General features: G+C 33.2%; 2 protein-coding genes across 2 annotated transcripts; one reads left to right on the forward strand and one right to left on the reverse strand.

The window, feature by feature from the left end:
- Nucleotides 1-1,095: 1,095 nt before the first annotated feature.
- On the forward strand, nt 1,096-3,823 carry LOC137826340 (UNC93-like protein 1). Its single transcript, XM_068632274.2, has 3 exons — nt 1,096-1,790; nt 2,141-2,849; nt 3,300-3,823. The coding sequence occupies exons 1-3, from the start codon at nt 1,334-1,336 to the stop codon at nt 3,466-3,468; spliced, it is 1,335 nt and encodes a 444-aa protein (XP_068488375.1). The 5' UTR covers nt 1,096-1,333; the 3' UTR covers nt 3,469-3,823.
- Nucleotides 3,824-14,218: 10,395 nt separating this feature from the next.
- LOC137823816 (L-type lectin-domain containing receptor kinase VIII.1) lies at nt 14,219-16,935 on the reverse strand. Its single transcript, XM_068629095.2, has one exon. It carries the CDS (start codon nt 16,610-16,612, stop codon nt 14,579-14,581), a length of 2,034 nt encoding a protein of 677 aa, XP_068485196.2. The 5' UTR covers nt 16,613-16,935; the 3' UTR covers nt 14,219-14,578.
- Between the last annotated feature and the right edge of the window lie 7,466 nt (nt 16,936-24,401).

The following is a 24,401-nucleotide window of genomic DNA, read 5'->3' on the forward strand; positions in this document are numbered from 1 at the left end:
ACTTGAATTTTGGAAAATTTAAAATATAAACAAAAGACACTGTACCTAATTTAAATATATAATATTATAATAAAAAAACTGGTGTGTCATTTTTTAGTTATATTTTTTAAAAAATAAAGACAAAATGACAGGAGAATTTTTTTCAATTTCTTCATATGGGAAGAAAGAAAAAGTAAATGCCATAAAAGAAATAGACAAATAAGATTAAAAAAAATCTAAAGAAATGTTAATTAAAATATACCTAAAAGAAAAAAAGTATAGATGTTAATTTTTTGAGATAAAAAGTTATAGTTAAATTAAATAATTTATTTTAACATATCTGTAATAAAGAAGTAAAATTTGACTCTAATAAATTGTTATAACAAAAATCATATAATAAAAGACTAAAACGTATTTTTAGATAAAACTTTAGATGTTTTTCTACTTGTTTATTGTTTATCTTGTTAAAATAACCTTAAATTTCTATCTACTTATATATGTGTTAAACATTCTTAACTTTGACGAAAAGTTTCACTAAATTAATTTTCATATATAAGTTTTGCTATTATGTTACCAACATCACATTCAAATAAGAATTAAGAATATTACTACATTTATATTTAAATAGTGTATATTTAAATAATTGTTACGATATTAATATGAATAAAAAAATAAGATTGTTTTATAGAATCAAATAGTATTTTATGAAGTATACCCAAACTCTTCTTGGAGTCAATTATGCTACTTATGTTATATTTAACGAGTAAGAAGAAATTTTTCACTAATAGATGATAATTTGCTTACATCTCATTGGAAAAATATGTGTAAAGTTAAGAAATGTAGAGGAAAAGGGAAATCATATATACCATGTGCAAGTGCATGGTATATATTCTTCAGTGGGTTATGGTTATGTTCATGGTCATGGTCAATTAATTGTCCAAAGTAGAGTTATGGGTTATATTCTTCACCATTTCGGTTGGCTATTAATTGAGGTTACAAAGTTGCTACAGAATTAGATTCCCTGACAGATATCCATTTTTGTAATGGAATGTCTTTAGAGAAGGGAATAAGGTACCTGAAGTTGATTTTATTTGTCAAGTTTCTGACATTACTTTATGTTTTTCTATCTTCTGTTCATTCTTCTCTTGTATTTTTTCCTTCTGAAGTAGATTGAAAGATAAATAAATAGTTAGTAGGAGTAGAAGAACTTACATAATTTCAGAGTTACATTGTTTAGTTACACCTTACACTCTATTTTTTATTGTTTATACATCAACATGTGTCTAAAAACTCCATTATCTTTCTGACGCACTTACACAAACAGCTACGCCACCACATTCAACTCCATTTCTTAATGGGAGATGAAGAACCAGGCAACCAAGTCCAACAATCTGAAACCTCTAAAGGTTCATGTTCACCCTTTTTAAGGTACAACTCACCACTAGTTCAAGTGATTCTCATTGGTGTTGTCTGCTTTTGCTGCCCCGGCATGTTCAACGCCCTCTCAGGAATGGGTGGTGGAGGCCAACTGAACCACACTGCCTCCAACAACTCCCTCACTGCCCTCTACACCACTTTTTCCATATTTGGCATCCTTGGCGGCGCCATCTACAACATCCTTGGACCTCACCTGACCCTTCTCGCAGGATGTTCCACCTACGTCCTCTACACATCCTCCTTACTCTACTACAACCATCACCACCACCAAGCCTTTGCCATTCTCTCCGGTGCTCTCCTTGGTGTAGGAGCAGGCCTCTTATGGGCTGCACAAGGTGCAATCATGACATCTTACCCTCCAATCAATAGAAAAGGTATTAGTTTGTTGATGACAGGAGAAAGAAATCTTATCCAGCTTTATGCTTTGACTCAATGATAGGACAAAGTTTCTTTTGTGTTTACTACTTTAAAAAGTGAGATTGTGTATGCTTGAAGTGCTTCAAAGGATAATCAAAACACTCCTTAAAGAATTTAGTTACATTACATAAGATCTATAAATAGGAGCATCTATAGTCTATCTTAGGAAAATGTTAGCCAATATCTTTAGGTTACTAAGAAATAAAAAGTAAAATGTTCTTATTGATTTCATAGCTAATATTCTGAAGATACTGACTATCACGACTCTTTGTTTTATCACCTTTTAATCAATTGTTACCAACGAAAGGCACTTACATATCTATTTTCTGGAGCATCTTCAACATGGGTGGAGTAATTGGTGGCTTGATTCCTTTCATCTTGAACTACCATCGTAGTGAGGCTGCTTCGGTCAATGATGGAACCTACATAGGCTTCATGTGCTTTATGTCAGTGGGAACCCTCTTGTCCTTGGCCATCTTGCCTGCATGCAAGGTTGTTCGTGATGATGGCAGCAGGTGCACCAGCATGTTGTACTCCAATTTGTCCACCGAATGTGTGGAGGTTCGCAAGTTGTTTTCCAATTGGAAGGTGCTTCTTATGGTTCCCGCAGCTTGGTCCAGCAACTTCTTTTACCCTTACCAGTTCAATGAAGTGAACGGGGCACTGTTTAATTTGAGAACTAGAGGGTTGAACAGTGTGTTCTATTGGGGGGCTCAGATGCTGGGTTCAGTGGGGATTGGATATGTGATGGATTTCAGCTATGAGAGGAGAAGGGTGAGGGGGTTGGTGGGAGTTGTGGTGGTTGGTGTTCTTGGGACTGTAATTTGGGGTGGTGCACTTGCTAATCAGCTTAGGTACTCCTCCAAAGATTTGCCTGAAAAGTTGGATTTTAAGTCCTCAGGCTTTGCAGGGCCTTTTGCCTTGTACTTTAGTTTTGGGTTGCTAGATGCCATGTTCCAGAGCTTGGTCTATTGGGTTATTGGAGCCCTGGCTGATGATTCTGAGATCCTCAGCAGGTAAATTAATTCAGGCTAATTATACTATTGAGAATTGTCTTAATAAAATTATTAGTATTGTGTGATATAAGAGTATTTGAGTGTAATCCCTAAGGATATTTTACAGTTTCTGATAATTGAACATATACATATCAGATAATAGTGCTCCATGACAAATGCAATGATAGACTTAGCCTTATTAAGATATGCTTTCTAGACCTTCAAATAAAGTCTAGGAGCTAGTTCATGGATTGACTATCATCATTAATATACACTATTTTAGTCAAATTATTAATCAACAGAATATCCAAGCACAGGTTGTGCACCAGGTTAACAACTAGAGCTTAATTCTTCTATGTGCCTTGTTTTCTAGCAATGAAAAGAGGTGGTTGATTAGTTATGTTGTGGATGATGCATGGAAAATTGGAAAGCAGATGATGATGTTTGAAGAAGTTGTGTATATATATACAGGTACAGTGGGTTGTTTAAAGGAATACAAAGTGCAGGGATTGCTGTTGCATGGCAAATTGATGAACAGAATGTGTGTTTGATGTCCCAGTTGATAGTGAATTGGGTGCTCACAACAATAAGCTACCCATTACTCTTTGTTTTGGTCATGTTTGCTGTGAAAGATGAATAGGGAGAACCTGTCATGGATCAGTTTGCTCCCTCAGCAGCAGCTGTTGATATAACAATGTCCTCTTCATGTGTTGTCTTCTAAATTTCTCTAGGTTCAGTTTCATCTGTTAAAAACAAAAATCCTCCTCTGGCTACAAAATCTGACAAATCTATGGGGAGAAGAAAATGGGAACAAGAGCAGGAAGGATTTAAAACTGAAGGTTTTATTTCTTTTTGGGAGGGGAGATTGAGAACTTGATTTCGTTATATACTTTGTTTTTTACTTCCAAATAAGCGTTACAGTTATTTGAGATCATCTTTGTTCAGATTCACATATGATAAATTATATGATAGAATACATCCATTTTGGGGCATAATTGATTTGTAATTGATTTATTTAACAATTTCCATATTATTGTCTCTCCGTTTGACTGGGGTTAGTGAGTTACATAACATCAAATTGAATTACACTAAATTAGTAATGCAAACTGTTGTAGGACTATCATAGGTATAAGACATATACCAATAAATAAATAAAAAACTAAACATACTAAGATGCCTAAATATCAATAGTAAACATAAATAAATAAATCGTCTCAACAATGAGACAAATTTTGAGAAAAGTACATAACAATAAATAGTTATGTAAAAAAAACATTCATGCTAAAAGACAAATAATTTCAATTTCATTATTTGATATGTTAATCTGTGCTTCAAAAACAGTCTTGTCATTTTCTTTGAAGTCATATAACATACATAAATTTTTTCATGTATATTTGGCACATTTTCTTTCCGTATTTTGCACTTTTCAAATTTGTCAGACCATCCATTGGTTATGCGTGGTTTCAAAAGATCCATATTATACATGAATTGATGTAGAATTCCTCTGTGGTCTTCTAAGATCCATTCGTGAGTAAGCTCTCTTCTAAACTGGATAGCGAATACACGGTATACAATGTCGATTCCTTGAAAAGTATTGTATAAAGGTAAAAAAAAATCTAAAGTTCTTAACCGTAAACAAAATAATGAATAATGAAACCAAAAATCAAATACCTTATGTTCAAAACTCATGGACACAAATAAGCTCTTTTCTTCGCGTTCTTCATTTGTTTGTGCACTTAACATTTTGTCTAAATTGAAGAACACAATTGGGGTGGCAAAAACGGGTCATTTTGGCCTGTTTTGGCCCAACCAGTCATTAGCCTACCAAGGTTGTGTGGGTTGGAAATAGTAACCCACTCCATTATAGGGGCGGGTTGGCCTGCCATTTTTCAATTTTTTGTTTGTTTTAGATCTATTTACTTGATTATAATAGTTTATGTCACTTTTGGGACAATAAAAATATAAGAAAGAGCAATAAAATTAAATTAAAATTTAATATTATAATGAAAGAAGGTTTACTATCTAACAAAATAGAGTAAATATCAACAATACTTCAATGAATCAAATGATGTATAAAGAAGTTGATATAAATAAAGTTTTGTATAAAACATCGACCAACACCAATCTTTATTCACAAAAGCATGAGATCCCTCTTTAAATTTTTTATCTTTTTTTGCTATATGTATATCTGTTTGGATTTGTGCAATTACATATTATTTGACATTCTACACATAATGTTTGGAATTGTGCTTATAACATCATACTGGCTATATGTATATATGCTTGGATTTGTGATTAGAACATCATTGTGCATTTGTTAGTTTGTCTATAGGTTCAATTCAATTTGATTATTTGTAAGTTTAGTCTGATAACTTCTTCAATTGATTGCTTTAAAACTTATACAAAATACAATACACTTAATATTGTCGGTGCACATATATTTCCATCCAAATATTTATGGTGACATCATATGTTGAATTAGAGTTACAAAATTGTATTAAAACACAATTGCATTAAGGAAGATATTTGACCAATCTTCCAATTTTCATACACAAAAAGGATTTATTCAAACTAAAATTATAACATTTGGTAACAACTACTTACAACTTTTAGTTAAATTTATGTGCACTCTACAACAATACTGATGCTATTAACATTGCAACTCATGGTATAAAAACAATTATTAACTTGAAATGGTGTCTGCACAAAATAAATAGGTTTTCAGTTAGAATAATCTCAAACTTAAAGAATTGTATCAGTTGCACAAAACAAAAAAACAAAACATTTAAGATGTATTAGTACAGAGAATTAAACACGCAATATGATGAGAAATGTATACATAGTATGGCTGCACATAACAAATGTTTTTCATAATCTAAATTGTATCTTGAAATGATGTCTACATAGAACAAATAGCTTTTTAGTTCATCTAGATTTACATAGAACAAATATCTTTTTAGTTCTTCTAGATTTACATAAAAACAAAATGATTTGTCGGGATGAAAAACAATACTACGAGAAAAAATTAAACATACAATATGATGAGAAATGTATATATAGTATGGCTACATAAAATAAATGTTTCTCATAAACTAATTTGTATCTTGTAATGGTGCTCGCATAAAAGAAATAGATTTTTAATTCTAATAGATGTACGTAAAAACAAAATGATTTGACTAGATGAAAAAAAACATCATGAGAAAAACCGGATGAATAACAATATAATAAAAATTTTTCGAATCATGTTATAAAGAGAAACTTACCAATAACTGTCGAAGAACTTTTGTTGTAAAGAGAAACTTACCAAGAACTCTCCCATAACTTTTATGTTTCTAGAACAGTTGAATTGAGGAGTGCAGTACAAAATCTAGGGATAAGAGCACGTGTAAATAATAAAAAAAGACTTCAAATTTCATCAAAAATAAAAATAAATTGAGATTTCAAATTTAAATTAAAAAACTATTATCTTGTTCTAAAGTGTCTTCCTTCTATAAATTTTGCAGCAACCAAACCACTCCAATTAGACTTCTATGAAAGAAAAAGGAAACCCTAAATTTCCTTTGTTTAAAACTACTTTAAACAACTTTAGAATTTTGAGTGAAAAACGAAGATCCTAACCCTCCGTCAGAGCACCTTGTAATTTTTACCGGTGGTCTTCCACTCAACCATGAAGAAACTTCATAAGTGCACCACGTGTCCTGTTCTTCTTTTAGTAAAATCCATTTTGATATATTTATTTTAAAAAAAACATAGTTATTACACGTAACAAAAGTTTCTCATTATAAGGGTTTAGGGTATTCCTTCAATTATATTTATATATATAGATTAAACTAAACTATAAAATTACATTACTTTGAATTTTACGTTATTTAATATATAAAAAAATTATGATAAAAATTTTAAATTTTAGTTAAATATATGATATTTTTATTTTTAATATAAACCGACGAATTATCCAAGTATTCTATTAACCTATAGATACAAGTATTTCATTTTCCAAATTTTTTCTAAATTAGGAGTAACTAAGATTATTTCTTTCTCATTACCTTCCCTCTTTCCTCGCTAAGACAAAAAAACAAAAACCCCCAATTCCCTCAATTAGGGTTCAATTCAATTTCAATTCCGAAAACCTTCCATACCCCATCCTTCAAATCCCAAAACTTTCGTAACTGAGTCCTCAAATCTACCACGGCGAGCCCTCGCAGCTCGCTATCTCGACACCGACCATGGGTAATATAGCTTTGGTCCTTTTTTAATTCTTGCAGGTTTCTTTTGTAAATTCACCACACCACTATTCTTGTTCCATGCATTGATTATGTTATTATTGTTGAAAAAAATTATTTTATAGGAATGATAATATTAAATTTAAACTTTCAGTTTTTAATTTACTGGTTTTAAATTGTGGTTGTACATTTTCAAGTTTTATACACAAATCAGAAGAAAAAATAAATAGTCCATTGGAAGAAAGCATAAAAATAAAAGAAAACAACAGTTAAGCTTTAATTAATGTAATTTAACCTTCTTACCATAACTTTCCAATCTGGCACATTTTCTGCATAAAAAATAAAGAAAAAGAAAAGGAGAACTGTTTTTTCCAGTCATGGTTGTTTACTACCCTTTGCTATTTGGACAACAAACATGGCTAATGCCTTTGATTTCCTTCAACAAATGTATCTTCAAACATTTGAGTGTTGCAAAACTTAAATATTTTCATGAAAAAATTTACCATACATATGCAACTTTTAATGAAAATTACCAAAATAGGTAGATTTAAAAAAAAATACATTATATATATATATATATATATATATATTCATAACTAAAACTAATATTGATAACGAAATGGATAAAAAAAAAACAAACATATTTTATTTTCAGAACAAAATTCATAATTAAAAAGTTGTCTATTTATACCTATATATAAAGGGTATTTCCTTTTTTAACACTTTTTTTTTATAAATTTTACTCTTATATTAATATTTATTTTATTGTTTTATCTTTGACATTTCAGTCATTTCATTATTTTTTAAGCATTTAAGAAATAATTAATTATTTTTATCATTAATTAGACACTGTTTTTCTTTATTTTTAAAACTAATATTCTATCTTTTTTTAGAAAACAATTACCAATTTTAAATTTTGAATGTGGAGTGATTTTGTACGTGGAGCAGTTTTTTTTCCATATCTTCATCTCTCTTAAAATCATAGTTGTTATCCCTTCTTATCATTTGGTTTCTTATTATTTCTTAGCAAAAAATATATTAATGAATGACAACATCGGTTTCTTCACCGATGACTCAATCTGTGACTGTGACCTTCGTCAGCAGTATTTGGCGGACAACTATCTTCGAATGCCTCGTGTGGGTGATGTGGATGGGGATGTGAACGAGGAGAAAAGCTACTTGTTCTTCTTCACTCCAATTACATCATTCGTGTGAATAACCTATTCTCATCACAAATGTGACATTGAAGCTTCTCCAAATTCACTAATAGAATTTTGAGTCTATGATTTCTGACGCGATCTTTCTCACGTGAGGTAGGGAAGATGTTCGTTGCATTATAGAGAAACGACTATTACAGAAGATTGTGTCTTCATAACTTGGATTTGCAATGGTAACATGTTTGTCCCGCCTTTCGCAACCAAACTTTTAGAGTCATTACTTGGGGGTGGTGTTCACACTCTCTTCTTGACAAGTTCGCTTTTTATTCCTCTTTATCAAATTGATCATTCTTTCATTTCATTTTATTTATTCGTTCCATTAAATTGAGAATTATTAATAAATATAAAATATATTGAATCGTTTTTTATTGTTGTAGTAATATTATGACTTTGGAAAATGTTAATGATAAAAATAAAAAATGCGGACTGTGTCTTTGTTTCCACTAGTATAAACAATGAAAACAATATATTATAATAGGAAAACACCATATAATGAAAATTGAAAGTAAACAAGAGAGGTAAACGAAGAAACACAAAGAAATTAATGTGGTTTAACTATTTACATTCATAGTTAGAAATTTATTAAGAAAAAAAATATAATATTATAACATGAAGTATATCTTATAGTAAACTCTCAACTCTAAGTTAATAATAATTATTATTACAAGGTCCTATTTATACAATAAAAAATATCTAATTAAATTGTGAAGGGATGCACCAAATAGTTGTTAAGTCACGTGCATAGTGATTCAGTTAAGAGCGGGGAACAACAACTGACACCAAAAGTTAAACTGAAACAATAGACAATCTGAACATAAGCTTTGGTTAAGATAGACGATTTGAATCGCTAGAGACGCTCTAACCTCAAGATAGTCTAATTAGACAGTAGGCAATTTATTGCCTCTAGAAGGTTTAGGAACCTTTAGACATGGATTTTACTAAACCAAAAAACTTCACAAATTTCCATTTTGGTTCAACAACACAAATCTTTTGAGTGATAAAACACTCACTTCTATAGGCTCATTACATATTTCATCACCTATTAGTTGTATTATATCATGCAATGAAAAAATTTGTTGTCATTCAAAACTTTTGTGATCATATCAAAGGGAGTATGCATTCACCACCTTCACAGATCCTCGAGAAATCTCTTCTCTCACGAAATGCAGCTCCACATCAATATACTTCATTCTCTTATGATAGACTTGGTTCTTTGATAGTTATATAACACTATTATGGTCATAGTGAACTATTATAACTTGGTCCCACACCTTTAGTTCCTTTACTAGACCCTTAACTCACAAAACTTCTTACAAAGCTTATGTCATGGAAATATACTTTAATTAGTGGTTGATAAAGCCATTATCTTCTAGAGATTGGTCTTCCAAATGATAACAATACCATGTGAATTAAACACATAACTAGTGAGAGGTTTTTTAACATCCAACAAAGTTTGAGACAACAAACCTTTTTATCAAAACTTTTTCGATAGCATCTAGCTTCACCATAAACCAAGGTTCTTCTAAGTGACCCCTTTAAGTAACTAAGGATCCACTTAAGAACTTGTCAATGTGCTCATCTAGGGTTAGAAACAAACCTGCTTACAACACTCACAACATAAGTTATGTCAGGACATGTGCAAACCATAACATAGAACCAACGAGATTAACATATGAAATAACGTTCCTCCACAATCTTAGGAGACTGGTGATCACTCAACTTGTAGTGGGATGCAAGAGGTGTGGAAATAGGTTTTAAGTTTGTCATGCCAAACTTATCAAGTATTTTGAGATAGATCTCCTGAGACAAGTACAAATGCTTCACATCATGTTGTCTGGTGATCTCAATCCTTAATATCTTCTTAGCAACTCCTAGATCCTTCATTTCAAACTCGTTATTCAACTCAATTTTAACATTTTGAACATTAGATTTACTTGCTATTAAAATATTGTTTATATACAACAATAATATAATGAATAGACTGTCTTCTATAAACTTGAAGTAGACACAATTATCGTACTTGCTACAATCAAAACCAATTCTAGCAATGAATTCATGAATTCATCTATTCCAATTTTTTTTTAGATTGTTTTAAACTCTACAAAGATTTGTTTAGCTTACATATGTAATCTTCCTTGCCTTCTTCCTCAAATCCTTATGATTGCTTCGTATTGATGGTTTCATATAAGTTTCCATAAAGAAATGTAGTCTTAACATCCATCTGTTCCAATTCAAGGTTAAACCCAACAACCATAACTAACGACATTCTTATGGATTTTTGTTTCACAATAAGGGAGAAAACATCATTATAATCTACTCATTCCCTCTGTGTAAACCCTCCAACCACTAATCTTGCCTTGAATATTGGTTGATCAATTCCTAGAGCACCATCTTTTCTTTTAAAAATCCATTTGCAACTGACCAACCTAGAACCCTCAGGTTTACGAACTAGAGTCCCTATATTATTTAGATTAAGCGACTTCTTCTCCTCATTCATGGTGTTTAGCCATTGAGTATTCTCCTTGCTTTCTAAGGCATATGATTCAATAGAAGGTTAATCTTATAGGACCTTACTAGCAACCACCAAGGAATATGCTATCAACTTTGCATAACCAAACCTTTGTTGAGCTTTGATCATTCTTTTGGTTCTATCTTTAGCTAACCTTCATTAGCATGTTGATCTTCATCAGATGTAACAGAATGTGTATTGTCTTTAGACGCATTAACTTAACCAAGTGTCTACAATCTTCATACATATTAGATGATCTAACAACTTCAGACTCATTTCATCTATTGGACTCCACCTCAATGTCAACCTTCCCAGCATCACTATTATCAACAAGCATACATTTAGAAACTTTTGGCTTGTAAGCCATTTTAGTTTCATTAAAGACAATGTCTCTGGTGATGATACAGTTCTTAGATCCTGAATCTAGACACCATAGACAATATCCCTTCACTCTTCTGGATACCCAAACATACCTATAACTACACGAGCATCTAGTTTACCTTGCCTAATATTAGCATGGATAACACAACCACAGATTCTCGGATGATCAAGGTTGTAGGATATCTTGAACAAACTTCCTTATAAGTATTCATGTCCAAAGCAATTGTTGTTATCATATATGCAACAATAGTAGTAGCTTTAGCCCAAAATTATTGGGAACCTCAACACTCCATGTCATGTCGTTCCAAAATAGTTTTATAGAATCTTTCTGCTAGGACATTCTGGTGAGGAATCCCTGCATTTGTTTTGGTGCCTCGTTATGTCATGCTCTCTGCAGAAGGTGTTAAATAGTTTAGACCAGAACTCAAGACTATTATCGATTCTGAATTGCTTGACCATTTTACCAATTTGATTTTCCACTAGATGCTTCCAACTTTTTGAAGTTCTTAATTGTTTCATCTTTGGTCTTCTGAGTGTAGACCCATAACTTCCTCAAATAATTATCAACAATCGACAGAAAGTATCTTGCACTAGAGTGTGATGGAGTAGGACATGAACATAATCAAAGGTTCCTTTCGTTCTCTACTGACCCATGCTAAAACGAATTTTACAAGCTTTTCCATGGATGTAGTGTTCACAGAATGCCAACTGGTCAATTTTGTCACTTCTAAACAAACCTTGTTTGTCCAACTCCTCTAATCCTTTCTTACTTACGTGACCTAATCTTTCGTGCCATAACTTTATCTTAGAGTAGACAGTCTTTTCAGTAGAGATAGACCCAGAGATTACAATACCTTCCAAGGGATACAAGCCATTCTTCCTCACATCCTTCATGACTGCCATGGTCCCCCTCAACATCTTCAAAACCCTCTTTCACCTTTGAATACATACCCCCTCTTTTCAAGTTCACCAAGGGATGTTAGATTTTGTTTCAAGCTAGGTACATGCCTAATTTCTTCAAGCATTCTCTCGGTTTCATCATGCAAACAAAATTTAATCATTCCAATGCTAGTTATCTTATAGGATTTGTTATCATCAAGAAGAACAAACCCTCCTTCAAGTTATGCAAACTATTGAAACCACAGACAATTAGGCGTCATGTGAAACAACCATAATCCATTATCTATTCACAATCATCGACATTACCCGACACTATGAGGGCCTCTGATGATTCATAATCTTCTTCAACCAAAACTGCTTCGCCAGATCTAGACGGTGTCTACCGAACGATCCATTAGACCGTCTACCAAACCTAGACGATCTATTAGGATTTCCAACCCTCTTCTGCATCCGAGGAAAATATTTTCTTGTGTAACCTTCCTTCTTATACTGGTAGCACTTGTAGATATTTACTACCTTCCCATCACGAATCTTGGACTTCAATCTCCATCTAACTTCTCCTTCGTTATCACAGTTAGATAGTCTCCCCCTTGTTATCAGGCCATCTCCAGTATTGGATGCCTTAATATCAAACTTCTCATTCAACTATTTTGAGTTCAAGGTAGCATGAACCTCTTCCAGAGAGAGATTTTCTCTCTTATACAACAACACCAGTTTGATCTTCATCATTAATTTGACATCAATATTTTCAGGATCAAGAATCAATTTGTTAAATTCGTCCAGTTGTTCATTGACAACCTTATCAGTACTCATCTTGTACATGTACAACATGTGCTTCAGGTTTAGAAGGTTCACCAGGGACTTAGTCATATATAAGCCTTTTAACTTCATCTATAGCCCCGCTACAATCTTCTCCTTCGAAACTTGCCTTAACACCTTGCCACAAAGACTTTAGAACAATTGCATTATGAGCCTTCCTCGACAATGCAGTCTTGTCCTTCTCAACCATGGTTCTGTCAAGCTTGGATTCACCTTCCAAAACTTCAAGGAGACCTTGTTGAACTAAAAGACCACGCATCTTCAACTGCCATAACCCAAAATCATTCAAGCCAGTGAATTTTTCAACCTCATTATGTGCAAAAGTCATGATGATTGAGATTCCTTTACTCCACGCTCACTCCACCAGTTTGTAAAGAAAAAACCTACAATTCATTGAACTTTCTAACATAGACAAACGCTAGACGAAGTAAGAACAAATCAAAGATAAACAAGAAAGGTAAACGAAGAAACACAGAGGAATTAACATGGTTTTGACAAAATCCTAGTCTACGTCCACATTCAAAAATTCACTAAGAAAAGAATATGAGATTACAACATGAAGTCTATCTCATAGTGAACCCTCAACTCTAAGTTTACAATAACTATTGTTACAAGGTCCTATTTTTATAGTCAAAACTTTCTAACTAACTTGTGAAGGGTATGCGCCAAACAATTGCTAAGTGGCATGCACAATGATTTAGTTAAGAGCGAGAAATGCCAACTGACGTTGGATGTTAAACTGATACAATAGCCGGTTTGAACAAAAGTTATTGTTAAGGTAGAAGGTATTGAATCACTAGACGCTCTAATCTCCAAATGGTCTAGTAACCTTTGAACATGAATTTTACCGAACAGAAAACTTCAGAGTAAGCTAAAAAATTGGGATTTAAATTATTTAAATGCTACATGGAACGACCAATAACCCACCAAAATTAATGTATTTTCATCCTTACAGAAGTAACTTCCCTCTGGTTGGAATGCTATCGATACAAGCATAATACACTATAATTTGAATTTTTGGCTCTTTTTACGAGTACTTTGTACAAAAATAATAGAGAAATCACTAAAATGCTAAGGAGAAGGATAACCACAGTGCATTTTTTCAGTGTTACCTCATAGAAGTACAACAGTTTTTTTCTTCTTCTTATTTCTGCTATTGGCACGAAAACATGTGTGCTGCATCACTACGATAGAATGTCAGCGGTGTATTCCAGAATCTCGTGTATTACACATGACTATTGTCCAATGATAATTTCATGCAGAAACTAAAAACAGAAATAATCGGAGTAATTGCCTTGGGGCTAAAGAACTGGAGGGGGGAGTAAACAAAATGCACAGAGAGGGGTATAATTGAGCTTTGATTCATACAATTTAACCTTTATTCATAAAATTAGTATTGATTATGCTGTCCCTTTTTACCATTATCAACCATCTTTCACTTGCCATGTAGCAAGAGGATTCTAAATAGAGGCACAAATCATCCAACCTCCTGTGAATCTTCTAAAGAAATGCCAAAGCATGCTGAAAATGAATACCCCGGGCTAACTACAACATAATATTTATGTAGCATGTAACAAACACACAACTTTAAGCATTTGCAGCATTTGGAAAATCAATCCATTGTTGCAGGCTTAAGAATGGTCCCTTCAACATTTATTCATTCATCTCCCACATAAGCATTCACCAACATTATGGTTTCGCCTAAAAAGTACAAGAATATGTGTTGCAAAGTCCTGTGTTGGCGCTATTATAGGGGAACAAGGAAACAGGACGAGTTCTTGGCAGTTCAGGAATGGGCTTATCCATGTTCAGAAGAAACTCCACCACTTGCTCCATCGAGGGTCTTCCTTTGTTCTCATTTAGGGTGCAAAGCAACCCAATTTCTAGAACACGAATTGCCTGGTCCAAGTTGATCAATGATCCCATCCTTCTGTCCACCAGCTTAACTTTCTCATCAATCTGATGCAAGTTCCAAGCATAATCCAATAGGTTCCTCTCTTCTGGATTTTCCACCTCTTTCTCATCCCTTACCCTTCCAGCTATCACTTCCAACACAAGGACACCAAACTCAAACACATCTGCGCCATGGCACACTGCTGACTCAAACTGTTTTGATTCAGCCCCCAACAGCACAAACCCAAAATCACCCAAAACAGCTCTGAAGTTGACATCTAGAAACACACTGCTGCATTTCAAGTTCTTGTGGGCTAGTAGCTTAGTGTGGAGGAAGCTCAAGCCATCAGCTACATCCTTAATAACTTTGAACCTCCTAGTCCATGGAAGAACACCAGCCCCAAATAACCATTTGTCCAGGCTGCCATTGGGAACGAAGTCATAGACCACCATGACTTCATGGTTGTCTTGACACCATCCTCTAACAGGAAGCAAATTCGGGTGGCGAACATGGCCAATGATTTTGATTTCCTTCAGCAAACGCTTCTTGTCTGATCCATGTGTGTTGAGAAACTGAGTTGAGAACCTTTTCACAGCCACCTGGCTTCCATTAGAAAGCTTTCCTCTGTAGTATTCTCCTCTAGAATCACTGCCAAGCAACTCTATCTCACTGAATGACCGAGTTGAAGATGAAAGCTGAGAAAATGTGAAGCGGCGTGGTTTATTTGGAGGCCTTGGCAAGTGAATCTCTGTCTCCAATGAAGTGTTTAATTTGGAAGCATTTCTCCTGTACTTACTAATGAAGTAAAAGCCAAGGAAAAGAGCCAGAGCCAATGCCACAGCAACCATAAAAATCAAAAAGCTTCTTGGTGGCTCATTCTTAGAAGACTTCTCAGCAGTTGGTGGTGCTGTACTATTCTCTAGTAAGATCTTACCCTGGCAGGTTTCAGATGAAGGGAAGCGAAGAAAAGCTTGGCTTGTAGAAGTGAAGTTCCAGGAGAGTATGTTGTGGATTTGTGTATGGTTACCGGTGGAAGCTGAGAACCCCACAAACATGTACTCATTCAGATAAGGAGAGAGATCCATAGATTCTGAGAAGATAGGTATGGAAGGATAATCCTCTTCATTAGCCCTTCCAAGACGAATATCCATTCTCCTTTGAGGACCATCATAGGTGATCCAAGCGCGGTGAACAAAACCATCCTTAAGGGAAACTCCAACATCAGAAACATTGATAACTTTGGTAGATACTATGGTACCTAAGTTGATGCCAACATGGTTGTCATTTGGATCTCCAAACTCTGGATTCTTTCTTGTGTCAAACTCCACAGCCACGGCCTTGTAGTCATTCTCACAAGCATCATTGAGCATGCCAAGCCATGGCCCTGGCCTTCCCACAGTGAATTCATCAGGGACAATAATGAAAGTGAGGCCACTACCTCCATAAGCAGCTTGCTCAGAGGCAGTGGAATTGTTGAGTTGAAAAGAGAAAGTTGTTTGAAAGGAAGCCGGGGTCTTGGTGGTTGGATCTAGCAGGCGAATTGGGAAGGAATAGATGCCTCTACCTGCTTGGTGTCTTATATCCGTGTATTCTGACTCATCTGGGATTTGAAGAGAACCCTTTTCACTTGAGAACTTGGCACTGCCAAGGAGCTTCACATCATGGACTAGTCTGGGGTTGTTGCTGAAGCTGAAATTGTAGAAGGAAAAGTGCTTGGTCACATTAATTGGAACATCACCAGCTGAATGAACTGCAACTGGATATGGCCCTATGGAGGCCAGAACATTGAACAAACAAAGTATGAGGAAGATATTGCAGAAGGAAGAAGCCATTGAATGCATAGAACAAAGGAAGTTCCAATTATTCAGCTGGATAATATGGTTTCTGGCAGTGCTAATAATTGTGGTAGTAATGCAATGGATAAAGCTAAGATAGGTGTCAAAGGTTAATAAACCAAATGGGAAGAAAACAAAAGTGATTAGACTAATGTTAAAAAGACATTAAGTAGTTGAAATTATGTGATGTAAATTATTTGAAGAAGAGGAAAGTGATGCAGGGTAATGAAGGTAAGTTTGATTAGGGAAGCTGCAGAACCTGCTATGTGGGGTATGATATGACATTGGAGACATATGAGGTCAAGAATTGGTTGCTCAAAATTGTGGTCCACTCACGTTTTGTTTTTCTGGCTCAACCATATCATTTCCGTAACCCATATGCAAATGAAAACAAGATCATAATATTTTAGATATAAAAGTTAGATCAAGCAAGTTTTAACACGTGTCTAAGGAATATTCATAATCATAATCATAATCATAATTCAGAAATATAATTGTGGATCAAATAAACATGCAGAGCACCGTCTCCTTATTATTTAACAATTTCTCATTGGTGTAATCAATAATAATCTATTGATTATAGGAAAAGATGAGGAAATACAGAATCATTCTTTAATGAAGTTATTGTTTTTATTAATTTCTCTTTACATAATGTTTGTAATTAGTAACATGTAAAAATAATATATTTACTGAGAGTAAAATTACTTTAATAAAATTGTTCCAATAAGTAACATATTTAAAAAAAAAATCAAATTGCAGCTATTAGAATGGAAGGAATGTATCTTAAAAACCCCTTGATATTGAGATTAACATATATGCAGTCAAAACTTTTAACCAATAATGCAAAATCATTTCATAATTGACAAAAGAGTACCTATCTTTTACTTGACTTTTGATTTACTAAAGTTATTAACGTGTAATTAATGTACAAAGAAAAAAGTTTATTAACATGAATTTCGTCCTCAAAAGAGAGACGTGAACTTAAATTTGGTTCTTTTATATGATTTTTTGGAGAATTTTTATTTATTTGTAAAGTTTAATATTGTATTATTTTTTTTATTAATTGTATCCGTACGTCTTTAGATAGTCTACACGTATATTTTGCATGGAATGGAAAGGACAGAAACAAAACAGAGAATTACGCAACTATTTTATTAAAATAAAGAAAAATTATTATATATATCTTTTATTATTAAAAACTAGAAAGTAAATTTTTAATCTAATTTAATCTTCAAAATTAATCTGTAAAAGTGATGTTTGCCGTTCTTCAATTATTCCAATGCGTCGGTTTTACAGAAACAGTTTCATCGGAAAATCTTCAAGAAAAAAAAATCGATTAAAAGGTACATTCAAAAGTTTTTATGAAAAAAATTAAAGAAAGCATAACAAAAAAACCAGCTTTAAAGATTAAAAAGAATTAATATTAAAGGAGCTCTAAAAATATTATTTCATAAACACAGTTCTTTGTTTTTCAACAAATACTCATAGACAATGTACTAAGAAAGATGAATAAATGAAATGAATATATGGTATTCAAGCTCGAGTTGATCCAATAGTTGAAATTTATTGTCACCAGGGGACATACCTTCCTTATAGCCACTAATAATTATGTCCCCTAAATCATACAGAACATTTCAATTAAAATTTGTACAATATATTTTTAACTTTTTGCTCTAATTATTTACTTGAAGATAAAATGTTAATTCTTTTTAGGTTTGCTTCTATCGTACAAGATGGATTTAGAGAATTGTTAATTCATTTGCTTTGGTTGGTGTAACTTTCTTTCGTTTATTTATTCTTTGTTAACTTTTTTACTTCTGTTGGATTTTTCTTATTACTTATTCATTATCTTTGGTTCTCAATTGAAAGAATATCTCGAAAAAATATTCTGATGTTTAAGTAAGTATTTGGTATTTGGTGTAATAAATGCATAATAATGGTATGCCTTTGTTTTGGTTGTTGTGTCTATTTATACGGCTCTGATGAGCTTTGTTACTGTTGAGCCGAGATTAGTTTATGGATCGTGATTAAGAACGTATTACCTAGTTCTCCGTATGACTTAACTTTGTTAATCTTTATTAAAGGATATGGATACCAGAGTTATAGAAGGATCCTAATATTAATTGAGTGTTTTTTCTAATTATCAGTTGTTTATCTTTATAGAGGAGAATAATTTGGTGTCTTTTCTAATTATCAGTTGTTTCTCTTTATAGAGGTGAATAACCTTTATTTTGTCTTGTGTGTTATGATTCTAGTATTTAATTATTGATTCTTTTCCTCTTTAGTTAAACCTAGAATGAGTGTACTACTTGTATATATTCAGACCATTTGTTTTGATTTGAATAACAAGAAAGAAGAGATATTCATTCTCATATCCTTTGTCTTCAGTTTACTCTTGTTCATCTCTGTTCTCTTTAGTTCATCTCTGGTTGCTGCATTTATCTATGGGTGAAATTGTTGATCCCTCACAAAATCTTTGTTCACCTTACCATGTTAGTTTATCAGATAATTCATCCTTGAATAGAGTTTACTCTCTCATTACACAACAAGAGAGGCAAGTTTTTGGTGATCAATCCAAGGCAATGATTGCTACTAGTAAAGGAGGTTATAATAACAATGTTATGATCTATGGCACGAGTGGTGGATATGGAAAAGGAAGCTATGGAAGAGGATATACTTCCAAAATTTGCAGTTATTGTGGAAAGACAGGGCATACCATTGATACATGCTATAAAAAGCGTGGTTTTCCACCTTATTTCAAATTTAAAAATCAGAACCATCATCAAAGTCATGCAGCCTTTCACAATACAAATTTTAACAATAATGAGCAGAATCATGAAGGTTCAAAGTCAGAAGTGGAGTCTCAACAAATTGGTTTTACTCCTGAGCAGTATCAAACATTGTTAGCTCTTTTACAACAGGTCAAATCCAGTGACAATGTTTCTAGTCAAGTCTCTGTTATTCCTTCCAACATGACAACACAAACTGGTAATAACTCTATTTCTTCTTCTAGTTCTTGGATTATTGATAGTGGTGCTACTGATCACATTTGTTCATCCTTAACTTACTTCACTTCGTATCGTCAAATTGATCCTATTTATGTCAAATTACCAAATGGAAATCAAGTCATTGCCAATTATTCTGGAAGTGTTTTTCTCAATCAAAATCATGTCATAGACAATGTTTTGTATATTCCTTGCTTCACTTTTAATCTTCTTTAAGTAACAAAATTGGTTGATAGACTATCTTGTGCTCTTACCTTTGATTCTAATGGTTGTCACATTCAAGACAAAAACTCCTTGAAAATAATTGGTTCTGCTAAGATGCAAGATAGACTTTATATACTCAGGATCCCATCTTACCAGAAATTTCAAATTAAACCCCTTGAATCTACACACATCATCAATACTGTTAATGTCAGTGCTAGTGATCTAGAAACCCTTTGGCATTTTCGATTAGGTCATATTTCAAATAAATGTATTGATGTTATCAAGAATAAATTTTCTTTTGTTAAATATAACAAATCTTTTGTTTGTAATGTTTGTCATTTTGCAAAGCAAAAAAGACTTTCTTTTCCTATTAGTACATCTAAATCGGAAAAATGTTTTGATTTGATTCATGTAGGTATTTGGGGACCATACTCAATACCATCAATTCATGGCCATAAATATTTCTTGACCATAGTTGATGACTATTCGAGGTACACATGGATTTTTCTTTTGAAACAAAAATCTGAAGTTGTTAAGGTTTTGGAACATTTTGTTATTTTTGTTCAAACACAGTTTGAGACAACAATAAAAATAATAAGAAGTGATAATGGAATTGAGTTTGTCATGACTAATTTTTTTGTCAGTAAAGGAATAATACATCAAACATCATGTGTCAATACTCCACAACAAAATAGTATAGTTGAAAGGAAACATGGTCATTTATTAGATGTAGCAAGAGCTCTTATGATACAATCTCATTTACCCAAAATTTATTGGTTATATTCTGTGATACATGTTGCGCATATTATAAACATGCTTCCCACACCTGTTTTAAACTATTCTTCCCCTCATGAAATGCTTTTCAAAACTGATGCAGATTTTAATGGATTAAAGGTGTTTGGTTATTTATGTTATGCTAGCACTTTGTCAACAAATAGAAGAAAATTTGATCCAAGAGCATCAAAATGTGTTTTTATTGGTTGTCCAAGGTGGACAAAAGGATATATTTTGTTGAATATTCAATCAAGAGAAATTTTTGTGTCTAGGGATGTTGTCTTTTATGAACATGTTTTTCCATATCAAAGGGTTCAAGATACTAGTAATGAAACTAATAGTCCTGATATTGATGATCAAATTTTGTATGCTGAAGATCAATCTATCTTAAGTCAGCCATCACAAGTCATTCTTGCACCTTGTGAAAATAAACCTTGTGATAATGTTGAAAATAGCAGTGATAATAATTGTGAGTCACAAATTGAGGTTTCAGACGTAGATTGTTCCCATATAGACCAAAACCTCAATGAAAATCATGATATAGAACAAAGTTCTGAATCAGATCCATCTGTCCGAATGAGCACAAGAATAAAAAGATCACCTGAGTATTTAAAGGATTATCATTGTAATCTTAACGTTTCCATTACATCTTCAAGAGTTAAATATCCTTTGAATTTTGTTTTGTGTTATAACAATTTATCACCTTCTTACAAATCTTTTGTTATGTCTCTTTCTTCACATGTTGAGCCAAACACTTATTCTGAAGCTGTGAAACATGACTGTTGGAGAAAAGCTATACAATGTGAGATATCTGCTTTAAAGTCAAATCAAACTTGGGAGACTGCTCTTCTGCCTAAGAACAAAGCTGCCATAGGTTGCAAATGGGTATTCAAAATAAAATATAAGGCTGATGGGACAATTGAAAGGTATAAAGCAAGGTTAGTGGCAAAGGGATATACACAAACAGAAGGCATTGACTACCTTGATATTTTCTCTCCAGTAGCAAAGATGACCACCATAAGGTTGCTTCTTTCTTTAGCTTCTATTTATAATTGGGAATTGAAACAATTAGACATAAACAATGCCTTTTTACATGGAGATTTGAAAGAAGATGTATACATGGTTGTTCCTCCTGGATTGACTTCTATTCCACCAGGAAAAGTTTGTAAACAAAAAAAGGCTTTATATGGTCTTAAGCAAGCTAGCAGAGAATGGTTTGCCAAACTGTCATCATTTTTGCTTTCTATGGGATATACTCAATCTATGAATGATCATTCCTTGTTCATTAATTCTTCTGAAGGATCTTTTACAGCATTATTGGTATATGTGGATGATATAATATTGACAGGAAGTGATAAAGAAGAGATTGCTCGAATCAAACAAGCCTTGAATCAGACATTCAAGATTAAAGATATTGGGAATTTAAGATATTTTCTTGGTCTAGAAGTAGTAAGAAGTAAGACAGGAATAATGGTAAATCAAAGAAAATATGCATTGGAATTATTAACAGATGCAGGTCTTTTAGACTGCAAACCTGCACCCACTCCTATTGATAATCATAAGAAATTCTCTTCTACTGGAAGTGTTCCTTTCACAGACATTCAAGCCTACAGAAGATTGATTGGAAGACTTATGTATCTCACTAAAACCCGACCTGACATAACATTTTCTGTGCAACAACTTTCTCAATTTCTTGCTAAGCCTACAATTGCTCACTGTAATGCAGCGATTAGAATTCTCAGATATATCAAAGGGGCTCCAAGTCTTGGTCTATTTTTCTCTTTGACTACCTTTGTTCATCTGAAAGCCTTTTGTGATAGTGATTGGGGCACATGCAGTGATTCAAGACAATCAGTGACTGGTTTTAGTGTGTATCTTGGAAATTCTCTCATATCTTGGAAATCAAAGAAGCAAGGAACAGTATCAAAGAGTTCTTGTGAAGCTGAATACAGGGCAATGGCCACTGTTACATGTGAAATTCAATGCTAACTTATCTTCTTCAAGATTTCAAAGTTCCTTTTGAGCAACCATCTCTTTTATACTGTGACAATGACTCAGCAAGATACATTGCAGCAAATCCAGTGTTTCACGAGCGTACAAAACATATAGAAATAGATTGTCACGTGGTCCGGGAAAAATTAAAGAAGGGTCTCATCCATTTGCTTCCCATTTCCACCACAGAGCAACTAGCTGATATTTATACCAAAGCTTTAAGTCCTCAATTTTTTAAGAATATTTGTTCCAAGCTGGGTCTCATCAATATTTGCTCCCCAACTTGTGGTGGGGTATTAAAGGATACGGATACCAGAGTTATAGAAAGATCCTAATATTAATTGTGTTGGGTTTAATAGTGCCAAAGTTCAAGAGGGGGGTGAATTGATCTTTTAAAAGTTACTCCCAGAATTAGTATTTATCACAGTGTACAGAAAATAAATCGATTTATTTGAAATTGAACAGATTTATTTTGGCACTGTTTGTGTTTGGAAAACGTTTATACAGCAAGATTAATCACAAGATTATACAGATAGATTTTCCAGATACACACACACACACTAATATTAGAACGAAAAACAGTGAATCACAAAACAACAAGCTTCAATTTTAAGCAAGTGATTAAGGTTCAATTGATAGCTTGACAATTACTTGAATAACCTATCACAATCAATCTGTTTCAGTGGCCTTTTAACAGGTTATTTATGTTCTTCTTAAAATCAAACAGTTTTCCAGAAAGTAAGAACAGTATGAAACGAGCCCAGAAAGAACAGATTTATTATTGATTGAACAGATTTATTTCTTGGCAGTTTTAACAGATATGCAGAAATTTAAGTGCAGAGATTAAGGGAGAATGAACACAAGGCAATTATACTGGTTCACTCAACTGAGCTACATCCAGTCTTCACCAAAACCAAGGTGAAATTCATTAAATCACATTTCAAGCAAACACAAATCCCACTGTTCTTGAACCCTACAAGAACTTAGGTACACTTGCTGGAAAACCCTATTTCAGCACACACACTCTTCAAGAAACCCTATCAAGAAGAGTGTACAACCAAACTTTTACAAGAAAAGAAATGTGAAACGACTACACCTGATTGAGGATGCAGAAATCTGCCTTAAACCAGTAGAACAGATTGCTAGAACAGTAGCAGCACCTCTCACCAAGCTTTTGGAACCAAACAAGAACAAGCACTTTGTGATTTTCGAAATCTTTTAAGAACAGATGCTAATTCCTTGTAAATCCTCAATTCTCTGATGCAAAACTTGTTTTTACAATTGTATGATCGATTGTTTAAACTCAGAAACAAGTTTCCATTTTATAGAAAACCAACTTATAACAGATTTTTGAAAAACAGTTAAAGTTGTTATAAAATGAACAGATTGAAAATAAAATTAACAGATTTATTTTCAAAAGCAGTTAGAGAATTTGTTATGTGAGGAGACTTAGTCAGCCATTCTGGTGCAGGGACAAAACTGAAAACCGTTTAAGATAACCATGGCACCAGAGTAAAAAAGAATCTATTCATTTACAGATGAACAGATTTATTTTTCAAAACGAAAATAGAAAAAGCTTAACTATTTAAAACACAGTCGTTTTGAAAGGTAGAAGACTTAGTGAAAATACTTGATGCACAAAATCTAATTTTCACAAGACTTAGCCAAGGCATCAGTTTTAAAAAGAATCTGTTTATTTAGAAAAGAACATATTTACTTTTATGCAGTAAACGTGTTTTTTGTAAAACATGCAAAAAACAGTTTACGAAACCTTATGCTTGTTCTTATCACATGATCAGTGGTTAGGAGGTGAGTTACTC

The sequence above is a fragment of the Phaseolus vulgaris genome, chromosome 8 (assembly GCF_051622355.1).
Source record: "Phaseolus vulgaris cultivar YP4 chromosome 8, ASM5162235v1, whole genome shotgun sequence".
Taxonomy (NCBI): domain Eukaryota; kingdom Viridiplantae; phylum Streptophyta; class Magnoliopsida; order Fabales; family Fabaceae; genus Phaseolus; species Phaseolus vulgaris.

Bases quoted from the DNA above. Each gene is read 5' to 3' on its own strand.
- LOC137823816 (XM_068629095.2), bottom strand. From the start codon at position 16,612: ATGCATTCAATGGCTTCTTCCTTCTGCAATATCTTCCTCATACTTTGT.
- LOC137826340 (XM_068632274.2), top strand. From the start codon at position 1,334: ATGGGAGATGAAGAACCAGGCAACCAAGTCCAACAATCTGAAACCTCT. The intron at 1,791-2,140 runs GTATTAGTTTGT...TACCAACGAAAG, and splicing joins CCCTCCAATCAATAGAAAAG to GCACTTACATATCTATTTTC. The intron at 2,850-3,299 runs GTAAATTAATTC...ATATATATACAG, and splicing joins GATTCTGAGATCCTCAGCAG to GTACAGTGGGTTGTTTAAAG.